Source organism: Rhagoletis pomonella, unplaced genomic scaffold (assembly GCF_013731165.1).
Source record: "Rhagoletis pomonella isolate Grant_MI unplaced genomic scaffold, Rhpom_1.0 Rhpom_scaffold_00009, whole genome shotgun sequence".
NCBI classification, from domain to species: Eukaryota; Metazoa; Arthropoda; class Insecta; order Diptera; family Tephritidae; genus Rhagoletis; species Rhagoletis pomonella.
The window spans coordinates 34,533,178-34,551,802 of NW_023458563.1; the positions used below are offsets into that span (position 1 = coordinate 34,533,178).

General features: G+C 36.6%; 1 protein-coding gene and 1 long non-coding RNA gene across 3 annotated transcripts in view; one reads left to right on the forward strand and one right to left on the reverse strand.

Annotated features, from left to right (window-relative positions):
• Positions 1-17,792, forward strand: part of LOC118745744 — a 75,442-nt gene extending 57,650 nt beyond the window's left edge. The window contains exons 2-3 of one of the 2 annotated variants that reach the window (XM_036479384.1): positions 15,001-17,515; positions 17,578-17,679. In XM_036479384.1, the coding sequence (XP_036335277.1) occupies positions 15,001-17,515; positions 17,578-17,597 (2,535 nt within the window). In that variant the 3' untranslated portion in view covers positions 17,598-17,679. Of the gene's footprint in view, positions 1-15,000 lie in introns of both variants that reach the window. The other variant, XM_036479382.1, reaches the window with a different exon arrangement.
• LOC118745745 lies at positions 7,164-7,853 on the reverse strand. Its single transcript, XR_004993696.1, has 2 exons — positions 7,650-7,853; positions 7,164-7,411 (listed from the first exon to the last, which is right to left on the reverse strand). It is a non-coding gene; the product is annotated as an uncharacterized LOC118745745 (long non-coding RNA).
• Positions 17,793-18,625: the final 833 nt, after the last annotated feature.

The following is an 18,625-nucleotide window of genomic DNA, read 5'->3' on the forward strand; positions in this document are numbered from 1 at the left end:
TTTTTTTGTATGTATCTTGTATGCATTAAATATGTATGTTAAGATTTATGTAACCAAATTGTATGTGCAACTAAAATTTTTTAAATAATTAATCCAGGGAAGGTGTTGAGAAATGAATTACTACTTTATACCTTAGTTTCACATACATTTCGTACCATGTAATACAACCGTGCATTGCAGATGTTATGCGCATCTTGTTTCTAATTATATTATCATGCATTTATACTTTGAGCTTCATTCTTTAATAAATACTGAATCCAAGATATTTAAAAAATAATAATTTTTTCAATTTATCGAAAAGAAAAATCGGTGACAGGTAACAAAATCAACGGAAATAAGGTCAATTGACACTGTTCCTCATACTGGTGCGAAATAAAGTCAGTTGACATTATTATCTTCTCAAAGGCGAAATAAAATCCGTTGACATTATTGCTCTTTCAAAGATTACATTTGCGTAGCTTTGCGGCGGCCCGCGTCTGTGCGCCACACAGCATTAGGAAATAACATAATTTACTTTATTTCCAAATTTTTGTTCACTTTATTTCGTTTTTGAAAAGGTAATAATGTCAATTTACTTCATTCCGCATCACTATTGCAACTTTATTAGTTTTGACTTAGTAGCTGAATTATGAATACGTGCCATAGTTTTTATTTTTACACTAAATAAGAGATATAAGTAAATCGATAATACTATTATGTATTCATAAGGAAGCTTTTTGTAATTGGTGGACATTTCCAGTTATACTTTTTTTGCGACTATAATAAATATTGCAGTTATCTTCTTTTATTGTAATCTAGCATCAGTTTAGCACCACGCTCTGCGGTATCATTCACAACTCTTAGGGCACTTATGATTTTCTTACTGAAATCATCATCTTGCCACACCGTTGGTTTTTTTTTCTAAAACTTCCTGGAAGTGTTGAGACGCTCAAAGAGTTTGACAGTGTTTGGTGGTAATCAAATTAGCCAACTAATTTTCTAGAAACTCGGTTACGTCTACCACTTTTAATTGTGGAAGCTTACAGTATTACACATCTTTTTCATCATAATTGGTATGAAAGGAATATAATTTTATGACATTCTGAGTTTCTCCTCATTTGAAACGTTATCGTCAAAGAATGAAAACGCTATGCTTTCATCTGATAAGTACCACAGACGTCTACAAATTTTGCCAACCACCTTTTTGACAGTTATCATCAAAATTTTTATAGTCATGCAGATATTGAATGCCCTTACACGGCGCACGGTGCACTTTTTTGGGGTGTGAATGATCGAAAATAGGTAAAAACATAAAGAAATTTTATGAAATATATTTAAAATTGCATGCCCTCCAGTGCGTACTAAACGCAAATCCAAGCCCCCGTGGTGGAACAGGGAACTTGCACAGAACACGCGCGAAGTACGTGAGCTCTTCAAGCTGTGTAAGGCAGCCGACAATGAGTTTTGCTGGGAGGAGTACAAATACCTCTTAAAATGCTATAAGAAAGAAATCCATAGGTCTAAGAAGCAATCGTGGGAGGACTTCTGCGTTAGCATGGAGAATGCAAACGAGGGCAAGGTTAAGAAAGCTACTGTCCAAGCAACCGTCCACGCCAATGTTAATACGCTGAAACAATGATAAATGGACTGAAAGCTGCGAAGAATCGCTGCAGGTTAGGGGGGGGGGGTTCGATATGCACTTTTCAGGATGTGCAGACGTGACAGATATGGAATCTGGAAAAGAAAACGTGAACGACATCCCACCCAACATTAATACAACAAGCAAAATTGTATGGGCAATAAACAGTTTCGATCCATTCAAGTCTGGAACTGATGGAATTTTTCCGGCCATGATTCAGAAGGTCACTCACGTGGTGATCCCATGGCTAGAGGCGATATACATGGGATGTCTGAGGCTGGACTATGTGCCTGTGTACTGGAGAGATTCGATAGTTGTGTTTATACCCAAGGCAGGTAAAGCCAACTCTCTATACTCGAAAGAATAGACATTGGCGGAGCTTTTAACAACATATCAAAAAAAGCTATTCTAAGTAGCCTTTAAGCAAACAACGTGGAACCTAGTATGCTTCTATGGATAAAAAGGCTGTAGACGAATTAGAGCAGAATGGGGTGAAGCCAGGCTAACTAAGCAGGCGGTAAAGTGCACACCACAGTAATGATGACATTGTAGTAATTGTGACCGGAAACCACCTAGACACCAAGAGTGATATAATAAATGGATCTCTCAATACTATACACCAATGGACTTCTCTGTCAGGTTTAGGGATTAATGTAGATAAAACGGACAAGAAAGTACAAGATTCCTGCGTGGAAATTCCCTAAACTAAACGGCACTGAACTCAAACCAAAAGTCCGCACCAAGACTAAGAATTCTAACTAAGAAAATTAAGACTAAGAAAACTCTTTTACAATGTCTGTAAATTGTGAAAAAAGGAAATGCTGCGGAAAATTTTAAGAAGTTTTTCTTCATTTAGTTAGTTTATTCCCGTAAAACTGTGTATGAATTCTCAACTATTTGCGAAAATCTGCAGATAAAGGACAAACAAAGGTGAAAGAATACAAGGTTGTGTACAACAAACAGATCATTTTGACATTCAGTACACCGCTTCGACAATCTATATATATATATATACATATATATACTACACGCATATCTTTGGTTTGAATTTTAAATCAAATAGCTTCTTTCAACATTTTGCATGTTCAGTATCTTTTAGAGTTTCAACGTGAACGCGGTGTTACTGATTCACATTCTGAGATAAACTTAATCTACCTATTTGGGGAAAAAGTGTATTTCCAATGTCCGCGAACCACCAAATTAAAAATGCTACATTCCTAATGCATTCTGTAAAAATAACGAACTATTTAAATCGAAAAATTCTGCCCCTACGACTGCCGAATTCGCAGAAACTAAAGTGATAGCCATTAAAACAATAAAAAAGAAAGGTGTGTAAAAAAAATAAACCTAATGGATAATAAAATTATAGTTTAAAAAACTAGCAACACGCTTTTATTACAATAAGAACTAAAAAGAAAGAAATTATTTATTGATTTAAAGATTTGTTCAAGAATGATATGAAGTTCCCTAACTTGATATTATTTAAACCAGGGACCGTAATCATTATGAGTTTTATCAAAAAAATTAACTTTTAATCATTATTTTGAGATTTTAATACTTGCGATCAATCATAATAATGACATTTTGCGTTTTATTGTATTGCTCAGAAAATCCAATCATTTATTGAGTTATATTTCTTTGATCAAAAATAAAACTCATTTTTCGAGCGTTATTTTTTTGCTCTGAAGTAATATTTATTTTGTTAGTTATTTTCTCTTAGATCAATAATAATCATTATGTTATGAGTTTTATAGTTTTGATCAGAAATAATCATCATTTTTTGAGTTTTATTTCTTTAATCAAAAATAATGATTATTTTTTGAGTTTTATTATTTTGATCGAAAATAAAACTCATTTCTTGAGCGTGATTTTTTCTCTCAGAAATAAAAATTAGCTTTTGAGTTTTATTTTTTTTGCATATCGAAAAACTCAAAACGCCTCACTTCACCTAAACTCAACTCACCACACCTTAACTCACCTCACCTCAACTCATCTCAACTCACCCTAACTTACCTCACCTCAACTCACCACACCTCAACTCACCTTAACTTACCCAAACTCATCTTAACGGAACTCGCCTCAACTCACCACACCTAACTCTTCTCATGGAACTCATGCCACGGTTCCGCGGAAGCTAAGTTCGTGAAAGTCTTGACGAAACCCCACTCAACTTATTGCTAGTTATGTTAAGTTCGAAACATGCAACTGTTATCGCTGTTATTTGCTTGAACTTTCAGTTTAAGTTGCATCCATAGAAAATAAAAATCCCCCAAAAATAATTGACTGGATTGCAGTTTTATAGTTGCCTCATAGATTGGATCCAATGTTGCAACCAATTCGTCCACATCTCCAACCAAAAAATGTCGCCTTTTGATTGCCCCTTTCTCTTTTCGTGTTCGATTCTAAATTAAGGGCAAAGGGGTTAAAACATTTTGTGTTCGTTTCTTAAAATGTCACACTTGTGTAAGGCAAAAAAGGCACCTTTTTGCGCTTTGAAGCTTTATCAGGGGAGATGGTTGTTCTGAAAATCAGATGGTTGCTTCAAACGATAATATGATGGAATGCCTGAGCTGGACAAGGACAATAAGGAAAAAACATGCCTTGTCAAAGGGTTGAGTGTAGCATCAAACACATTTTGCACCGTGCAAGGGCAACATTTTTTGGTAGAAACGAAGTCACCATAAATGTTTTATTTTTCTGAAATAAATTGCTAAAAACGCTAAACTTAAATCTAAATCTACGCTTAACTATCATTTCTTTCACTGAATGAATTGTTTTGTGCATTTGCACTTACATAAATGTAACTCCACATAGTATGGAATAAACACACATCCCCCGCTTTTATTCCATTATCTGTGTAAAACACCCGTCTTTTTCTGTAGATACATTTGGATATGGTGGTCGATTTATTATGGATACTTCAAAGGCTAGGGCAACGGCAACACTTACAGATAAATTTCAAAAGTGTCTATCAAACTCGTTTCAATTGTTGCTTATAGTCTAACTAAACATGTTATATAAAACGTTTCAAATCAGACAAAACTACCCCCGTTGATAATTTAACGGCAGTTGTCATAAACAAATTGAATGCACATTTTTATCATTTTTGTGGTAGTTTTGAGGTACTTGATACCCATTAACTTTCATGAAACATATATCAAAAGAAAGAGAAGTGGGTGCGGAATTAAATTTTTACCCCTACTCAGGGATCGGATTTGTACAGGTTCAACGTGTAAAAATATCATAGATGTATCGATTACCAGTAGCTCAGCAGAACAGAATATGTATTAATTTTTACTATGGGAGTACATATAGAATAAAAAAATAAAAATAAAAATAAAAAATAAAGTCCGTGCCACAGGTTTTGAACCCGTGACCATCAACACGGCAGTCGAACACACATCCATTCGGCTACTTGAGTTAGATTTCAAACTTATAGTTTTGTTTGTCGCTTCAAAGCTACACATCATCCGCTCGCTTATATTGCGATGCATCTTTTCGTTCAACCGTAGTTATTAATCTTTTCTTGGTAGAAAAAGGTAATGATTTCCTAACCCACTGGGTTTTCTTCAGTGCTCTGCTTGCAAATGTATTTGTGATTTGCTGTACTGAACTGAGATGACGTGAGTTGAGTTGAATTGAGGTGAGGTGAGTTGAGGTGAGGTGTGTTAGGGCGAGTTGAGATGAGTTGATGTGAGGTGAGTTGAGGTGTGGTGAGTTAAGTTTAGGTGAAGTGAGGCGTTTTGAGTTTTTCGATCTGCAAAAAAAATAAAACACAAAAGTTAATTTTTATTTCTGAGCGAAAAAATAACGCTCAAGAAATGAGTTTTATTTTCGATCAAAATAATAAAACTCAAAGAATAGTCATTATTTTTGATGAAAGAAATAAAACTCAAAAAATGATGATTATTTCTGATCAAAAATATAAAACTCCCAAAATAATTATTACTTCAGATCAAAAAAATAACGCTCGAAAGATGAGTTTTATTTATGATAAAAAAAATAAAACTTGATATATGATTTTTTTTGAGCGATTAATTTAAAATCGAAATGTAATTCTTAGTTATAATTTTTATAGATATCGCTCAAACTTTTTGAAATCATAAGAGATTCATACAGAGCATGAAAAAACATGCACATGTATATACTAGAAATTGTTCTACGATATTTTGAACCTTTTGATTTTTTACATTGAAAATTTTGAAATAATCATTATTTTCAGTCCCTGATTTAAACTTTTAAACTAGCTTAATATAGGATTAAAGTAATTGGCACGTAGTCATACTCGAAATAAAGTCCACTGTAAAATTAGTTGCAGTTATATTTTACAGACATCCCATTGCAAACAACAGCACCTTCTTTCCCTCTAAATTATTCTTACTCCATTGGTAAAGGGCTTCGGGTGTACGAATTTGTTGTAACGTCGGGAGTTGAGCAAGGCTTCAAGCTGCTAATCTCTTAAAATTTCCTATGCGAATTTGCAACAAAGTTCAATTCTGCCATTTCCTTGAAGGGATTTTCGTGATTTCAGACCCTTTAGTAAAATTAATATGATTTATTCATGTGTTTTGGTTTTTTACACCCCTTTCCTCTCTCAATAATATACAGTTTCATAAAATTTCAAAGTCTATTTATCATATTGGTCGACCGTTAGACGATCTAGAGTCCATACGCCTAAGTAGACCATTACGACCATTTGGGTACTTAAAGTTGACATTATAGACAATGTTTTTATGAAAAAAATAAAAATTTGTTTAACCCATATCATCCCAAGCATGTTTAAACTCCTCGGATTCGCGTAAGACTCATAGAAGTTCACGTTAGTACCCTCCTGAACAACAGCATATATTGAAAACAAAACAGTTGTATTCAGGTTTTCGTTTTTAGTACCGTTCCAAAAATGGAACAATAGGAAGATATGCCTCTGTAATAACTATATTGTGTATGTAGTTTCAGATGATATAAAATAAAAGGTTCTTGTGTTTTTTGTTTATTTCTTTAATAAAAAAGTACTTATAGTAACACATACATATCTTATAATTTATATAAAAAAGTTAGATATGTATAAGATAAGATACAAATTCTTTACTTTGTATGAAAAACTGGAGAACATTTTTGGTGTAAAGCAGCGTTGCATTTTTCGCATTTCATGGTAGTATTTTTATGGCACATACCACAGCGGCTTTGTTTGTTATTTTTTTATTATGTGATGTGCCTTGTCATCTAGTCTTATACTAGTTGAAACTCGTTTGATGACCGCCAGAGAAGATCTTGGCAACAAATTTTTCGTAGTCGAGGGTGAGGTTACTGGTATAGTTTTTGTCGAAACATACGATGTTACAATATATCTTCAGTTCAAAAACTTCTGTATCAAAAAAAAGTTCGAAAAACTGTAAAGGATTGTCAAGATCCCCTAGAAAATTAGGTGGCTCTGAGACCTTTTCTAGTTTCTCGGGAATATCTGTGTGCGTCCACTTTCTTTTTGTTAGGCATCTTTTTTTTAATGGAGGAGCTAACGTTGCGGATGTAGTGGGTGTTTCATTAGTTTCATCTACGACTGAGTCATTCAGAAGGTCTTCAACTGTGCCCAATTCATTATGAGATGCTACTGTTGCTCGAAATTCAGCTTCCGCTAATAGCTGGCATCTTGACAAATTGTTTATATTAGCAGATTCCTCATCGCCGCTATCTTCGTCGCTCTTATCGTTATTTTCCGGTGGCGTTATGTATATATCTGCGGACAATACATCGTCATCTTCTTCTAGTTGTGAAATAATTTCATTTAAGGACAATCTGAAACGAAGCCAAATAAATAACTGAACAAAACTAAGTCCACTTCTGCATACATCTTACATTGGTATATTATCCTACTGTTCCAATAGTGGAACGGTATATATAGAAGAACAAAAAAAATACACTAGCAAGTTAAATTTTTGTTTTGTTGTGCAATGATATTGTAAATAAACTTTCGACTTATAAAAATTAAGAATAATAATGTGGAATATCATAGCTATAAATAAAAATGACTTACATTTTGCGACGAAAGATTTTCTTGCCCAAAATTTCTGCAAAGAGCACGAATTGAAACACAAACTAACTGCTACACCAAGATTTTAATACTAGAGTTTAAATGCCGACTCCTTCAGTGTTGTCACTACACAAAAAGAATTACGATGACATTCGCATAAAAACAAAATAAAATCGTAATAGCAACCTATCCAAAAATGGAACACTAGGATGATATGGGTTAAATGCTATAATCAAAAAAAAAATAATAAAAAATGTATAATACGACGGAAGAAATACACTTTTTTCATTAAGTTTCGTTAAAAGGTTTCCAAGATACAGCACTTTAAAGAAAGGTGTGTATGACGTTTTCTTAAAATTTAAGTCCCGTGTAAATAGACAACCCTACGCCATATCGGCAAAATATGCTGCACGTATATGCGTTGCGTACGCATGTTAAAAGTATACTATCCCCTTTATTTATTTTTCTCTGTAAAGACAAAATAAATCCACATGTACATACATACGTACATATATAAATATTAGGGCGGGTCGATTTAAAAATCGCTCATTGCTCTGTGAAAATCGTATTCTAGGGATCAAAATAAGAAACTTTGCCGAAGGAACCATACCTCTAAAACGAATTCTGAAGTCCCCCAATTTGGGTCGAACTTTTGGGTAGGGGCAAATTTGGAAAAATCCCACTTTGACCCATTTAGAGTGCTCCAATCGAGTCCTAATGTATGACCGACCCCCACTAACTTTGGACGGCCGATACACCCATGCCAGTGGGACACCCCCTGGAACTCCCCTGGGGGGTTCCCCATACAATCATTTCAAAAAATCACCATTTTTGGCCTTTACATGAAAAAATCAGCTAAATGGCTATGTTTTTTCTTTATTTTTATTTATTTATTTATAATAATATTTATTATTTATTTATAATAATATCTATTTTCTCTCTTAAGAAATTTATTTAGTCAGAACATATGTAAATAAAAAAATTAATTTAAGTAAGTTATAGAAAAGAAACTAAAAAAAATTATTGTTTGAAGTCTTTTTTACTTTCAAGTCTGGGCAATTTCGCACGGCTCTCTAATGTCGTCGCCATAACAGCCTCTACATTTTCCGGTATAACCCGTTTGGAAACGCTAGCTAGCAATTGAACATGTCGTTCCGTTCCTTGTATGTGTGATGGAATTTTTGGATCATTAAACGGTGGATCATCTTGATTTAAATATTCTTTCAATGTATCGTACGGCATGCTTCGCGTGAATGGTGGTTCAAATACGATATTTATATCATTCAAATTGATCATTTCCGTATAACTTGTGCAATTAAAGTTTATATCTGGTTTTTTATAAACTCTAAGTTCCATTGGCTCGTCAACATCGGTTCAATAGCGTAGAATTTTCTTGATGGCACAGTCGCGCTTTTCATTGCTATCATCAAACAACATTGATAACAAGATATTTTCCGAATGCGCATAATATGAATTATCTTTAATTACTTGATTGACAATTTTGCGTAAACGAGGTTCTATAAATCGTGACCAACCAATGAACTTGAAAAATAATGCACTGCCGTACACGACAGAGCTGTAATACTTGATATTGAAGTACATTGGCACATAACATTTAATTATAAATTCAACCAGAATTCTTAAATTTGCATCTGGATTTTCCGTTGTCACATATAATCGCAATAATCTAGCGGCCTTGGTGAGCCACCGAGAATGTACAATTTTCCCTGGTTTGATGTTAGCCAGATCCACCGGAACCACGCCGCTAGAAATTGCATGGGCCATGTCGTATAAGTACTTCGAATCGGTGGAAAATTCAATTTTTTCTGGAGCAGGGGGCATATTTTGCAACTCAATTTTCTGGAAGCCGTCCACCACCTGAAAATATATAATAATAAAATAATTAAAAATGGTTGACAATTATAATAAATGAGTGATAGCAATAACTTACCGGAAGAGTTTTACAAGTTTCGATTTGACGGCTCAGTTTTCCGGTTGCCGATCTTGGTCCAGTGCTGGTTGATTTATCCAAAGCTTCAAACAAATGCCGAAACGGAAGTTCGTTGAAGTGTAGAAGGCAAACGAACCAATGCAATGGTCTTTTTAACAGCAATTCGAATAATTCCACCGTGTGGGCCAGTGTTTGTTGGCTCACCGTCAGTGCATATTCCAATTAATGCATACAGTGATATATATTTATCGTTGAAAAAACCATTTAATTTGGTTGTTTTGTATTCAGCGGTTTCATGTTCCAGTCTTACGTAACCAATCAATTCAGAATTGGGTTCTCTCAAAATAACAAGATGAGGTTCTTTTACCATCCTAGTATGATACTTCTCATCAATTTTATCTATCGTTAAAGTATCATCTTTTCTGCCATCGAATGAAAACGCTAACAAATTGGTATCATGTAACCGTTTGCGAAGCACTTCTTGTCTGCATTTCTCTTTTTCTCTGCGAACTTTCGATTTATCCATGATGAGAGGTTTCCCATGCTTATCTTTAATTTTGAAATCTTGCAAAAGAGCGGTTCCCAATGCTGATGCTACTCTGTCAGGCACTCCAAATCTGTCACATACCAAGGCAAAGTTAAAACAATCGTATCTCTCTGTGTATTGTGAACTTGTGCTTCTATCCATATCTTCTTGAACCGGTGGCGGTGCGTATGTTGAATCATCGGGATCTTGGTATGTTGGCATTGATGACATAGACGTTGCTCCTTGCTCTTCAGTTTCCATCACAAATGCATCCATTGTTAGTCTTCTCTGATTATGTTGATCGTGCATGAACTCTTTGAGGCGTTCGAGAACCCAGCCGCATGCACATGGAGCTGCCTTCAAATCGCATTTACATGTTCCAATGTAAAAAATTGTTTCCAGAGATTTTACATACTCTGTAAATTGTTGGGTGTTGTTTCTTCTCTTGATTTGCTCTTGATACTTGTCAAGCAATTTATTCAATTTATTCCCAAATTCCAATCAACTTATCTTGTACTTGAATAGTGAATGATTTATGGGACAACTTTTTTTGTTCTGTTTTAGCACGTTCGCTTAAGTAAAAATAATATCTCAAGATATCCAGATAGGTTGGTAAATTAAGATCAGTTAAATCAGTAGACACACCAAAAACAGTAACATCATGCTTGGGTATATGACTCATTGGGTTTTCGATAGTTGTTGATGTAGTTGCTTCATCTTGCGGTGTAGAGGATGGTGGATTCATTGTAAACTTTTTGATTTGGAATGGTCACTTCACTTATTATTTTTTTTGAAATATTTTTTTATCTGAAATTAGCACTTCACACTTTGAGTTCTTCACAACGACTTAATGCATGCACAAAAACTGTTGCGTTATATATGGTCTACGAGACGAGGTAATAAGAATGAAATGGTAATTTCAATTCTACCTGCTGTGTCTTGTGGGGCTTAAAAAAATCAACACAAGCAATTTTACGATCTGCAATTGTGTCACAGTGATACCTTCATTGTTTAAAAGGGTTGCGGTGCCTTCCAGTGATACCTTAATTGTTAAAATGGTTGCAAAAAACGCGCAGATGCCTTGAAATACCCACAAAAAGGGTTGTAAAAACAACCTTTATTTCTTAAGTAGGTGCTATAAAAAAACTACACAAGTAAGTTTACGACATGCAGCTGTGTCTTAAAAAACGCACACAAGCAATTTTCCGATTTGCAATTGTGTCACAGTGATACCTTCATTTTTTAAAACGGTTGAATAAAAATCCCACACAACTATGTTTACGACATGCAAATGCATCACAGTGATGCCTTGGTTTTAAAAGGGTTGTAAAAACGCTAATTTCTAATAATTTTTTTTAATTTCTTTTCTATTACTAAGTTAAATTCATTTTTTCATTTACATATGTTCTGACTAAATAAATTTCTAAAGAGAAAAATAAACTCCAAAAAGAAAAAACATAGGCATTTCGCTGATTTTTTCATGTAAAGTGCAAAACCGGCGATTTTTTGAAATGTTTGTATGGTGAACCCCTAGGGGGTTCCAGGGGGTGTGCCACTGGCATCGGTGGGTCGGGCCTCCAAAGTTAGTGGGAGTCGGTCATACATTTGGACTCGATTGGAGCACTCTAAATGGGTCAAAGTGGGATTTTTCAAAATTTGCCCCTACCCAAAAGTTCGACCCAAATTGGGGGACATCAGAATTCGTTTTAGAGGTATGGTTCCTTCGGCAAAGTTTCTTATTTTGATCCTAGAATATGATTTTCACAGAGCAATGGGCGATTTTTTTGCCTCCCCACAAATCGACCCGGCCTAATAAATATGCATGTTATGTACGTACATATTTATGTATACAACTTTCAAAAATATTGTACTAAATAACCTATGCTTACTTTTATAAATAAATTTTATTTTTTTGCGTTCTCTGGTTACACCTTGCTCGTCCGCGCGGCAAGCGGCATGAAGGCAAAAGCACCCGTGGCAGGAGCGAAAAAAATTTACAACTAGCGTCTCCGTGATTTTTTTCTTTTAAATTATGTATTATAGAATAAGGATTGATATTCAATGTAAACGAAAAAAAGTTAATAACAATAACTATTGTAAAACTTCGAATTTCGCAAAATTGCTCAAAGTTATTTTTTATGGTTGTTAACCGAATTAAGTGATTTGTGCGAAAAAATCTTGACCGTCCAATTTTGGGTGGCCCACTTGAGAGATTTTCACTCATAACGCTGTTTGCAAGTGGCCTACTCAATTTTCCTTTCAATATAATTTATTTATTTGCTATATTAAAAAGGATCATATCTTCGTGTTTTTTTTTTTTTAATTTTAATAAGCAAAACAATCAACTTCTTGAATTCTGTTGGAATCTGGAGAAAATCGAAGTGGATCGTGGGTAACGCGGAATAGCGTGGTAAATTTCTAATTCCTATAAGGTGGTAAATCAACCACGATCGTAGCAAAGTTCTAACCCCGGTAGTTACAATTAGTGCAGCCCCAAATTAGCTCCTATGGCATTTCATAAACATGTAATGTATTATTTCTCGGTGGTGTTGAACATTTTTGTTTTTGTTTTTGTTCTCGTTTTCTTTTTCGAATACGAATGACAAATTTCGAAATTATATGAAACTAAACTTTTAAGGGTGGAAAAAATCAAAATTTAATAGCTTTTGAGTAAAATAAAAAATAGTAAAAATGGTACCTAATAATGGTACTTATGTGTTAAAATTTTATAACTAATAAATTTTTTTAAAGTGGAAATCGTAGTTTAAAAGAGCGGGTTTAATACTTTTATCTTTCCCAAGCTATAGTTAATTAACCTTGTCGCTCACTACTACAATGCCCAAGCTTACGTCGTTGAGAAGCAGGACCACGTGTATTTTTTTCGATCGTTACTATATGTTGGCAACTCCACAAATGTGCGTAGGTGTGCCTTGTTTAAGCTTCTGAAGCATCCCCGAGGGTTCAATGATGTGAGCAGTTCAGTCAAGCCTTTCTTTATTGTTTTCATCTCTGACGCCAATGTTTTTCCGATCTGTAGCTATAACAGAAATCCGCAGATATTCTGAGAATGTTCGCTAGGTGGCGACCTTATTACAGGAAGCCACAGCCCTCCTGGTTTGGTCGTTTGTTGTGAAAGGAACTAGCGTTTGGCCTTCTGTACTAGCGGATACCATTATTCATGTTTTGGGGCCGTAGGAGATGTTATCTTTTATCCATTATTGGTTCCACGAATAGTTTTAGAAATCCGCTGTAACCGGGTAAGGCTGAGTAGCAGCGAAAGGTCGCCTGCTCTCCAAAGACCTCTGGGTGTTACAAAGGAGCCAGTCTGGCTGATCCCCGGTGCGGCTCCTATGATACCTTGATTAAAAGTTCAACAACAAGTCAGCACAGATTAACTTGATCTTTTATAGAAAATTTCACAAGAAGAGTTGCCCGAGACATTCTACTGGACAGGACCTGTGAAAATTCCTTTACCACAGTCAAGATTCAGCAGCCAAGATTAATATTATTAAAAGTATTCAATGAAACAGGTTTTCTTAGTGTTTAAAAAATGCCCGTGTTTTGTAAATATACTCAGGGTCTTCCCCGGCTACCCGCGCTACTCCCTGAATACGTCAGAACCCTGCGGCTGAGAAAGATCCTGTTGTCTGTCCGCTCACATAAGCGTCTACCAAACTCACTTTTACAGTTACATATGCTTAAGTATTGTAGAAGAATATAAGTAGCCAGTACCATAATTTCTCAACCTTCTTTTTATACCCGAGCGCACTTGTGCAAAAGGGTATTATAACTTTGTTCACATAACGGTTGTTTGTAACAGGCAAAACGAATGGAGATAGATATAGACAAATGTATACATAAATGATCAGAACGAAAAGAGAAATCGATTAAGCGGTGACTGTCTGTCCGTCCGTCCGTCCGTCCGTCCGTCTGTGCACACGATAACTGGAGTAAAAATTGAGATATCTTAACGAAACTTGGTACATGCACTTCTTTTGGGTGTAGGACGGACGGTATTGAAAATGGGCGAAATCGGACAATAACCACGCCTACCTCCCATATAACGGTAATTTTCAGAAATGCGAAAACTGCGATAGTTTAGTAACTACTGAAGATAATTCACTCAAAATTGACACTTAGAATAAGTTTTAGACGAAAAATAAGAATATTATAAATTTTTGGAAAATGGGCGTAGCCACGCCCACTTATAGTTACATGTGTATATCTTGGTAACCGCCGCACAAATTTCTTCCAAACTTAGCACAGTTGTTGACCCTGGTACAGCATACCAAATGACCGAAAATTTTCAAAATCGGAAAATAACCACGCCCACATCCCATATAACGGTAATTTCGAGAAATACGAAATCCTCGATAAATCAGTAAATATTAAAGCTAATTTATTCAAAATTGATGGTTGCAACAATTCTTTACCAGGAAATACGTTTATGATAAAATTTTGGAAAATGGGCGTGGCACCGCTCACTTATGATCACACCTATGTATCTCGTTAACCGTTCTAGCAATTTGTACCAAACTCGGTATGGTTATTGTGCTTGCCACATAAAAGCAAACCGTTGAAAATTGTTGAAATCGGACTAAAATTACGGCCGCTTTTCATATAACGGTAAATTTCAGATATGCTTTAAATTTCAATATTTCGAAATTTAAGGATGCTATTTTACTTAAAATTTATACACCCGCTTATCATGTAACGGTATCTTTCGGAAAGGTGGAAAACATATATTTAATACTTGCGCCGGGTATTTAATGTTCGGCTCCGCCCGAACTTAGACTTTCTTACTAGTTGTATTTGTTTTCGGTATATTTTAAAACCGACACTACGCTTCAAATATTTATTTATTACATTTATTTCAGGTTAGCACTGTACTTCTCTGCGGCATCCCAATAGTATCACTTTACATCGAGGGTCAAGAGCGTCTGTGCCTAGCTCAGATATCCAATACTCTTCTCAAACAGTACAGCTACAATGAGATTCACAACCGTCGTGTGGCACTGGGTATTACCTGCGTTCAATGCACTCCGGTACAGTTGGAAATTCTGCGACGTGCAGGCGCGATGCCTGTAAGTTCGCGTCGTTGTGGAATGATAACGCGCCGCGAGGCTGAACGGTTATGCAAAAGTTTTCTTGGTGACAATGCCCCTCCTAGATTGCCAGAGGATTTCGCTTTCACTGTATATCATAAGTGCGCTTGGGGTTGTCGTGGCTCTTTTTTGCCGTCTCGCTACAACTCATCTCGTGCGAAATGTATTAAGTGCAGTTATTGTGGCATGTTCTTTTCGCCCAACAAGTTTATTTTCCATTCCCATCGAATTAGCACTGGTGATAAGTACGTCCAGCCGGATGCAGCAAATTTTAATTCGTGGCGTCGGCACATGATCCTGAGCGGCCAACCACCAGAGGATATAGTGCACGCATGGGAGGATGTTAAGGCGATGTTTAATGGTGGCACGCGCAAACGACTTATGAGCCATGGTTCATCGGCGACGCAAGCTTCGATAGCGGCACAAAGACAACAACAACAAAAAGATCAGTTGAAACGCAATATGTGTGTTTCAACACCGGTAACAACCTCGCTGTCGACTGTGCCCAACGAGAGTGGCGGCGGCACATTTATCGCCGCAGCAGCAAAAAATACTTTAGGTCCACAGGTCACCAGCCATTATCACTATAATGGCATTGAATTATCCCCGCGCTGCAGTAACAGTAACCTGACTTCAAGCAACCCATCACCCCCGCCTACCAAGCGACAGTGCGATAAGCTTGAACATAATGTTGGGGCGCTAACAGCGGCAGCTGCTGCAGTGGTCAACGTCACAGCAGTTGCAGCAGCGGTAGGTTCCGTACGACCGCTAAACATTGGCGCAACTAGCCACGGTGTATCATACCATGGTCGGAGTGGTAACGTATCTACTCTGCAACTGAGAGACAACAATGAACACGAAATGACGGTAATGCCTCTCTCGCGCAACTTCATGATGGACTACATGTGGCATGCCCATGCTGCGCAAAATGCCGCAGTCGCAGCGGCGCATAAGAACCGAGGTAATAACACTAACGCAGGTAATGTTACTGTGCCCTTTGGATTCTCCGATTGTGCTATGAACTGGCTTAAGACGCCGTCGATGAACAATAATGCCACATTCTTCACTCAACTTCCTTTGGTAGCCAACAGCGGAACTACCGGTGGTCAAAGTAGTGATAGCAACGACTTCTGCCCGCAACTACAATATGGCGGTTTCAAGCCGAACGCGAGCACATCGACAGGCAACGGCTTAAATACCAGCAAAGGATTGGGGGGCTTGAACAAGTTTACTGATGCGAAAATAGCTTGTCTGCCTCAATTCCTCTCGGCGTCGGCATTCAAGCCAGTCTTGCAACAGAGTCAACAAAGTGCATTCGATGAAGTGAAAGCTGTCGCAGCAGCTTCGACTGCAGCAACTTTAACCACCTCGTCTGTTTATCCCAGCGCTGTGACAGAAAATTTCGAGATTGCAACCAGAACATCTCAAGAAAAGATTTCTTCCTGTGGATCGACGACAGTTGAAATGACGCTGCCAACGATTGCTATTCCTCCACTCGGTGCTACAAGTACAACAAACTCCACAGAGACAAAAGCTAATGGTGCTGTGGCTGAAACTGCCTCCAAAGCAGCTGCCTCTCTTGCTTTCACAGTACACGCAAACTTTTGCGCTACTGCATCAAATGGAATGCTGTTTGGTAGCCCAATACCGCCGCCGGTGCCCCCGCCGCTTTCGTCTTCACTCTCAACCCTTCCTAACTCGCCTGGCGCGCCATATAGAGCACCTATACTAGCATCGACAGTATCTTCGCAGTTAGCTTTGAAGAAGTGCGAGAATGAAGTCATAGGCACTTCCATTAAAGGCTTTCACTCAACGGATGACGAAAATAACAACGACCCATGCGATGTCGACGACGATGAAGTAGTCGATATTGAGACAACGGAGGATGACACGCCTGCCAGCAAGAACTTAAAAGTGGCACTTAGCCTGACATCTTGCCCACACCGGGACGATGATGGCAAAAGTTCATCAGAGTTTTACAGTATCAACCGTTGCAATAATAACAATGACAAACAATTCATCGAATCTGTTATAGATACTTCCTCTGATGAATCACCTGCGCCAGCGTCTTCGGTAGCAGCACCCCCTTGGACAAATAGTTCAGCAAGTCCAGTGCCTAGGGATTGCTATAGATGTGAAGAGCAACGAAAATCTCCAATACAATATTTCCAAGACAAATCAATACTAGGCAGCGCTGACGCAGATATCGCCGCTTGTCATACCGTTGTCCAGAAGCTCCAGCTCCACGCGCAATACAAAAACAGCAACAATCAACCACCGGAAGCGGGTGAGCGCTTTCAACAGTCTCCAACTTACAGCAGTACGTCTAACGATAGCTTCTATATTCAGGCAAAATTCGAAAGCAATAACAATTCATCCAGTTCTATTGAAATTATGGATACCAGTTCCATACAAGAGATAGTCCAACAACATAATGCGTATAATTTGGGATCATCACTTATGTGGAAGAAACTTCTGAATCCAGAGGTAAGAGTTGAGTTGATCTAATAGATTGGATTTGTTAAAACATGTGCACTCCTTATATTCAACTAGTTGACCTTTGAAAGGGGGAGATTTGATTTTTTATTTTTACGAGAAAGTAATTGGGTAATCTCTGACAATAGGGACTAGGGAGAGAAACAACACTAAATATGTATTCGTATCAGGGGCGAATGCAGAGAGTAGTTTTGGGGTTTATGCATATTTGAATACTTCGTGTGTAAAAATTTGAGAAGAAACATTTAAAAGGAAAAAGTACCTTTTTTTATAAATAAAAATATTTTCAACAAAAAATTTACTAACCGATTTTTAAAAAATTTATATCGTTGTAAATGCAATCAACCCTTCTTTCTTCTGAGATGCATATCTGTATACTTCGTGTATAATAATTTTAGAAAAAACACTTAAAAGGAAAAAATACCTTTTTTTTTAAAAAAAACTTATATTTTAAACAGAAAAATTACAAACCGATTTTTAAAAAATTGGTATCGTTGTAAAGGATACTACAAAACTTATACCTTCTTAAACCCGAAACTTTCTATTTTTTCCCTCTAAATAAACTCCTGCCTCCTAACTGAAGGGCTGGCTACGCCCTTGTATAATAAACAATTAAAGTATTTACAATGTACATCATACGGTCAGTTTGTTCTTTTAGAGCGCATACATGGCTCCATAATAATAATTCCAGCATCTTCATTTAAATATGTATATTGTAACTATCAATATCTTATAAAGAGAAGTGTAAAATTTTTTTTATCTAAAACTAATAAAGTTAGAAGGACGAAATTCGAGGATATGGTTGTTATCATATTAGTCCTTGACACATGTTTTTTTCAAAAATAAATATTGGAAATTTCCAAAGTTTTAAAAGGACAATTTCAATATTTAGTCGTTCTTG